The sequence below is a fragment of the Podarcis raffonei genome, chromosome 2, assembly GCF_027172205.1.
Source record: "Podarcis raffonei isolate rPodRaf1 chromosome 2, rPodRaf1.pri, whole genome shotgun sequence".
Classification (NCBI taxonomy): Eukaryota; Metazoa; Chordata; class Lepidosauria; order Squamata; family Lacertidae; genus Podarcis; species Podarcis raffonei.
The window spans coordinates 86,638,256-86,645,600 of NC_070603.1; the positions used below are offsets into that span (position 1 = coordinate 86,638,256).

At 43.4% G+C, this 7,345-nt stretch overlaps 1 protein-coding gene across 4 annotated transcripts in view; it reads left to right on the forward strand.

Annotated features, from left to right (window-relative positions):
* PLXNA1 (plexin A1) overlaps positions 1-4,778 on the forward strand; it is a 296,620-nt gene extending 291,842 nt beyond the window's left edge. For all 4 annotated transcript variants that reach the window (XM_053378005.1, XM_053378003.1, XM_053378006.1 and 1 more), the window contains exon 32: positions 3,329-4,778. In XM_053378005.1, coding sequence (XP_053233980.1) covers positions 3,329-3,424 — 96 coding nt within the window. In that variant the 3' untranslated portion in view covers positions 3,425-4,778. The remainder of the gene's footprint in view (positions 1-3,328) is intronic.
* Positions 4,779-7,345: the final 2,567 nt, after the last annotated feature.

A 7,345-nucleotide genomic window follows, 5' to 3' on the forward strand; every position in this document is an offset into this window, starting at 1 on the left:
TTCATACACAAGATCCACGTGTGGCCACCTGCCTGGTGCAGAAGATACATACATGTTTCATGAGCAGAGACTTAGGGTTGCTTTGGATATTCTCTGCATTTCCATTGCAGAGTTCCTGCCAAGATGGCATGTTGTGATGGTGTTCTGCCCTCCAGCCCAGCTCCCTCTTCGGCAACCTGCTTTCAGCAGAGGTTGGATGGCCATCTGTCATGGATCCTTGAGATTCCTGCATTGCAGGGGATTGGCCTAGATGACCCTCAGGGGGTCCCTTCCAACTCTGCAGTTCTATGATGCTAAGGGTTTCAAAGCTATGGAGCACATTTGCTGAGACAGCAAAAGGTGCTTCCTAACTTATCTGCTCAAGAAGGAGATTGGTAGACTCTTTGCCTTTCCAGTTGTCTGTCAACAGGAGAGCTGTGTGTATATGAAATGATGCCCAGAGTTTCGTTATTGCTTCCCCCTCCCCTTGCATATTAACTGTAAGCAACTTTTTATTTTACAATACCTTGATTTAGTTTTGAAAAGTTGCTGTGACCTCAGGCGCAGACCTCCCTGTTATAAGCCAAGAATCCCTGCAGCAGGTCTTTCCTGTATGAGTAGGCACAAGAATCTACTTCTAGACAATAAGAATGGTCCCCATACTAGGAAATAGCTAACACTAACAGTGCCTTAGCAGACTGCACAGTTGCAGTGCTTCTTGGCAAGATCCTAGCCATCTGCCTTAGACCAAAAATCACCACAAAGCTAAAACCAGAGGTGACCCCCCCCCAGCTGTTCCTAGAGACATTTTCATAGCAACTGCCTGCCCTGGAGCTGGTCTCCAGCTCCCAACATTCCCTTTCATTAGTATTACAAATAAGCAAGGCCTTAAAAACAGAAATCAATAACAAGGCAAGCACTACGTGTTTGGAAAGCGTGATCTTAATGAGCTGAATGCAGGGTGAGTTGCCATTCCTTGTCTTTCCCAGTTAACCGCTGCCTGGCATCTGCTGGATGTGCATCCATAGCCCGCTCTAAAAGCACTGCTTGTGTGTTCACAGCTCCCAGGAACTTTTTATTATTTGTAATGGGATTAATAAATAGCAGCTGTTCCCTTTGTTTGTTTTCATTCATTAAACACAATTACATGCAGCCCGATTGCACCCTCTTTGATGTGAAATGGGAGAGAATAATTTTTCCTGTTGTTCAGTGCTATAATATGCTGTCATTGGCACTGAATGAAAATCATAATTAATTTTCATTTGGGTTTTTGCATCTTCCTAATCACGGTGGTCCCAGCTTCTTAAAACAGGTGACAGACATGCATCTCCCTCTCTCTTCTTATGCTCCCTGTAGTTTTCCTCTTTACTATGCTGCTCCCAGAAGGGCAACACAATAACAGAAGATCAAACAAATACAAAGCAGGTTGTAAATCTTTCAGAATGTAGTGAGTCTTTCTTGAATCAAGAGAGAAAGGGATTCACGAACCATGAATAGAACTCCTGTTCCTAGTCACTCAATAGCTCCAGTACCCTTAATAATTTCATCTTTTTTATTTCTGCCAGATTAACGTGTCATTTGCATTCAGAGCTTGGCCACCTAGAAATCACTGTGATTGGTGTTTTCTGCGCTTTGGATGGAGTGTTGGGGTCCTTCCATATGTGCCAATGCAGGTCTTGGTTATCCCCATGCAGAATTGCAGCAGGCTCAGTTTTTGTACTGAGGAGGTGGTGGAATCACATTTCCCATGGGAAGCTAACAGTAGTTATCCTCCCCTAGGCAATGAAGTTGAGCTGCTTTACCCTCTTTTCCAACTCTTAGGATTCTTCATTCATTCGCTAACTATGTGGCAAATCACCTTTATAGAAACTGCACTGAGCTTTTAAGTGTTTCATCATCCGCAAGGTCCTGAGCTGCAGCGCTGTGTACTCTCCACAGCACGTTCTGCACGTTTAGCGCTGGAGACCTGTAGGGCGCCACAGCTGCTCTTAATCAAAAGGAGCTGATTTCCATATTAAGGAATTACCTGTAGGGCTTGTGATGGACCTTTCCTGCCTCCTAATAGTCAGTCTATTAATTATACAAGAGTTTATTTCCAATTATGCAGCCAATGAAATGGTTAATCAAGTCCCCTTTGATGGATGCTTTGACATTTAATTGGAAAGAGAAATCCACCTTGCACTCACAACAAACTTAGCCACTATAATGGGATTTCTGATGGGTTTGCATTTTAATCATCTGTTCTTTATCTGGCAGCGCAATTTAAAGGGCGTGGGACTTGGTTCAATGGACTCCTGATGATGGGCACCTCTCTCTCCTTTTTGTAGAAAAATCCCACCATTCCCTCACTATCTCAGCCCCTTTCACTAGCTGCTTTCCTGCCAAATCCCATCCTCCCTCCCTCAGAATCCAAAGCCCTGTTCATAACATCCCTGATTATCTCTCAGTTCATATAGTCTGTGTGCCTGAAGATACAGAGTTTTTCAAGATTTCCTGGATTACATCCAAAGAGTGATCTAGTGATTCTCATCTGATTGTGAGAACAGAACTAGAAAGTGGACTAGGTTTAATTATTCCATAATTAAAGATGCCAATTTCATAAATGTCCTCAGTGTTTCCTTGTCCCCAGGACCATCAGAAAAGTCCCAGATCATGCCATTGCGGGAGAGTTCTCCTATTCTCTGAATTAAGAAGGGCTGAGCAACCTGTGGCCCTCCAGATCTTACTGGACTACCAGGTTTCTGCAGAGGGAAGTATTGGGCCACCTGTCATTATCCCTTGCTCTAGTTGCCGGACGTCATGTGTGTGAGGAGTCCTAGCAGATCTGCAAAAGGATTTTTGTAGATCTGCTGCTAGCCAGACTCCATATATGCTTCCTGGAAGGAAGATAGATGGGCAATTAAGCATTGCCTTCAATGTGCCCTCTGACTCTTTTGTCTCTTTCTCACACACTCACATGGGAGTGGGAGGAAAAAGACAGCCACTTCAGCTCACTAGCCAAGCTAGACAGCCGCAACCCTGTTGCAGGATGATTGAGGATAGTGTGTGGCAGGCTGCAGCCCTGGCAGTATGGTGATTGCTCCTCCTTGCTCAGCTGCTAGAATGGGGCAACAGACTTGCTGATGCACTGTTGAGTAGCTGCCATTTTTAGCAGCCTCTCCTAGTTGTGACGGTCAAGAGAATGGCCGTCCCATATTTCTTCATCCTTAAAAGGGGGGTTTTGGAGCGTTTGGTGGGGAATCTCTCCTGGCTTTTCTTTCTAGACTACCACTGGTGTGAAGCATGTTTCAAATTACCCCAGAGTCTTCCTTTACTAATGATTTCATCTACACGTCTTTCCCTTTGCCAGATTTTAGCTGCTTTAGAGAAGGACGAACAGGCCCGAAGGCAACGGCTGCGGAGTAAGTTGGAGCAGGCAATTGACACAATGGCCCTAAGTAGCTGAAAAGGTCGAGATGGTGCTGCAGACTTCCCTGGCAGTGGACTCTTAAGGGAGAGAGAGAGCGGCAAGTGAGTTGCGGCAGCAAGAAAGCAATCAAGGAATACATTGGGGCCTGGCACCAAACAATGCACAGAATCTGCTGCGTCTCAGAACACTTTACACACAACAAACAGCAAAACAACAACAACGTAAGACCGCCGTTCTCAAAAGCAAACGGAGCCTATCTTAAAGACCTTTTGGAAGGAGCGACGTAGCAAAGAACCTGAAGGACCCCAGGAGATGTGCAAGGAGGGCCAGTGAGACAAATCCCTGCTCAGCTGCCACTGCCTCCCTTCTCCGGCTCCCACCAAGGCCTGCTCCAGATTTGGCATGGAAGGTTGGGGACTGCACTAACGTCTAGGACAACCTTTTTACATTATGGTTTTTCCCCCCATGGCAGGCGGTTTGGTAGTCTTATAATTCCCTGCCCCTTCTCCCTGTACTTCCTTCCTTTCCCGCCTGGACAGCTCCACTCTCTACCTTCTCTTCCATACTCTCTGGCCTTCTTCCTCTAGTGTTAACTGCTATATTTGCACAATTTCCACAAGCTAGGTTTTGTTTTTGTTTTGTTTTTGAAAAAGATTTAAAATATATGAGTGTGGGGAGGTTCTAAATTTTAAACAAAACATTGCAGGATATTTTTTTTAAATTTTTGTTTCAACAAAAAGAAAGGAGCATTGCTTGCTTGGGATAGAAGTGGGGGTGCGTGGAGTCCAAGAGAAGAGCCCCTCTATCTTTGATTCTTCCTACACTTTGTCCTGTGCCATATTTTATTTTAATAACATTTAGCACAGGCCAAATTGATGCTCTTGTTTTGAATGCTGCTTACGCGGGTGCCGAAGGTTTAAGGTACCCAGAGGGCAAAGAACTTGCAAAAGGGAGGGTGGGCCATGCATGGCAAACCCCTGCAGAGAGATCTTTCCACCTGTTTGTGGTGAATTACTTTGTGGAAAGTGGCACACTTTTGAGAAAAGTCCCTGCTTTGCCTTTTTATAGATTAAGACAGGGCTAGCTGTTTGTAAGCGGAGTTTAGCAACTTTCAAAAGTTCTCATTGCCCCACCCGCCCCAGAGTAGCCTGCCCCCAGCTGCCCTCATCTGTACATTTCCCACTCATGGGGCATTTAGACAGAGGGGTATTGCCACTGCATAGGCACAATGAATGGGGGTGGCTGTTTGAACCAACTCTCAGTATTTCCCTCTTCCGTTGTAGAGGAAAGGCATCTTAGTAAGAGATGCAGTCAGACTTGGTAGGGTCTGGGTCATGCAGGAAGCCTAGGAGTAGATGCTTCTTCTGTGTTGTCTCCATTTCTGGCAGACACTGGGTCTATTCAGAGAAATCATGCTAAGAGATGAGGAACACGGAGCTGCAGTTTAGCACTGACAGAAACATTAAATATAAGTGGGCTGCCCCTTTAGTTTTTTCAGGTGTGTAAGTGTGTACACGCACCATTTTAGAATATTTTATTTATTCCTCATCCCAATTTCTTCAGCAAAATGCAGAGCTTCTCTTTTTGTTTTGGTAGCAATGAAGACCCAAACTCCCAGCAGTCTTGTAATTCCCCTCTGTTGGGATAAGCAGCTTCACCAGCGGATTTGGTTCTGGTTAGGCCAATTAGAAGAGGGTGAGAGAGTGCAGATAAGAAATGAGTTTTGTGGAATTGTAGAGTTGGAAGGGACTCCAAGTGCCATCTAGTCCAACGCCCTTCATTATTACTTAATAATTACATTATTACTTTTGTGCAGGAATCGTTAGATTATGTGTGATCTTCTCCATAGCTTGCTTTGGCTATGGACTGCTCCAGAGAGCAGGGAAATAATGATCTTAGTGGGAGAGCAGAGCATCATTCATTCCAATCTGATGTTAGCATTACGAGAGGGGTAATTCCTGCAACTTGAGTTCTGCTTTCTATTCTCTGCTACTTGGTTCAACCCAAAGTCTGCCTCCTCTTTCCTCTATGCACCTGGTTGGCTTTGGGTTTCTCCTGGTTAGCAAACTGCAGAAGAAGACCCAGATGCCGTTAGTTACTACCACGTCGCCCAGGTTGCGACCAGGTATTTCCAGTCCAATTCAAGGCAAAGGTTCCTGGTTGCTGCCATGGTGTTTCCCAAGACATCCAGCACTGTTTGGAGGAGATGTTGTATGTACCTTCGTTTTGTGTCTGCTCACTCCTTGAGAGTCAGAAGGTGTCCTCATTTTCAAACTGAAACAACTCCCGTCCCTGGAATTCAGTAGCTCCATCTTTGAAATGTGATTTATCTGCTATCGGAAAGGAGCATTTTACTTATTAATTAGGTTTGCAATTTTAGGAGGCAACTGTTTATTCTGCATCCCACCACCCCTGCATTATTCTCATTCTACACCTAAAGAGCAATGAAGCTATGTGAGAGTAGGCAAGAGAGACTGTCCCTAGTTGAACTAGGGTTTGGGTCTATGGCCTACAAAGTGCATGTTGGCACTCCATAATTTTAATTTCACACTGGCCTGGATGTCTTGTACCAAAGGGCAGTTAATCAATTCACTGAAATAAATAAATTAAAAAATAATAATAAAATAATCCTGCACACTGAGCAAAGCGTTTCTGAAGGTCCTGAAATGCCCATTGGGTCTGAGTTTTCTGGTCCAACCCCAACAAAGAACCAATACATCCCATATCCAGCCTAAACCACAGTATGTGAGAGAAGCAAGCTCCTGAACTCTTGCTAAAATCTGTTTCCCTTTGCTCCTCTCTTTTTCATTATCTCTACATCATTCCATTCACTGTTCTGACCCTAGGAATTTTAATCCCCTCGATTCAGTTCCTGACAAATGTAATGCCTTTAATTATCATTAAAAGTTTACCAGTGTGATGAAGCCACTGCCCTAATTCAACTCAGGTGACCAAACCCACCAAATTTTCAGCCTTCACCCACCCACCCAGTTCCAATAAGCTCAGTTGCTATCTCAAGTCTAGGTTGAAGTTGAGAGAGAGGCTATTGCAGAACATACCAAGCCTGACCCTACCCATTCCCTGAGAGTGCAAATAAGGGGAGGAGAGGGGATGTAATGAAGTTTTTAATTAAAATTTAAAATGTGTGTGTGTGCGTGTATATATATATATGTTGTTACAATCTAATTCTTGTGCCCCAGTGGGGCACTGTATAGTTAACAGAAAGAGCTCAAACCAGTATCACATACGGTTTTTACACAACCAGTGGAAAATACCAAATGGATAAATTTCAAACATTTCTCATCAAACAGAACAATCATTTGAAGCCTATATACATCTCAGATTGCTTTGTAATTTTGTTTTTATCCTTTTTAATTATTTTTAATTAAAGAGGAGGAAGAGAAGAAGACAAGACGACAATAAAAATATAATGGAAAAACACCTAGGGATTCCCGAGATCTCTCTGGATCCATAGGACCTGTGGGCTGTTGCATGACTGTGCTAGAGTTTAGTCTGAGTTGAACTTTTTTTAAAAGAAAAAAAATGCAAGTGTTGAATACTAGAGGTTTGTTTAGACCTTTTTATTTTTGAAATTTTGGAATTAATTTGCCACTTCTTGTATAAGAAAAAAAAAAGAATTAACTGTTTATTTCTGGAAAAAATGGTACTCAGAAGCCTTAAAGGACAGCTAAGTGTTTCTACACACAAAAGATACTGTAATATTTTACAGGTTCCCCTCCTTGGACTTTGTTTCAAGTGTACTTGGAAGCAAAAATCATTACATGATTGACACTTAAAAGAGATAGAGGCTCGATCTTTCGGCTTGATGTAAGTCAGCACCATTTTATGGAAAACTAAAGTGCCATCCTGACTTTTTAGAAGCAAATGACAAAATCCCCCTCTGTTGATTGCATAGAAAGCAAACGTTTGACTGGAAAATGCCATATACCATTCCTC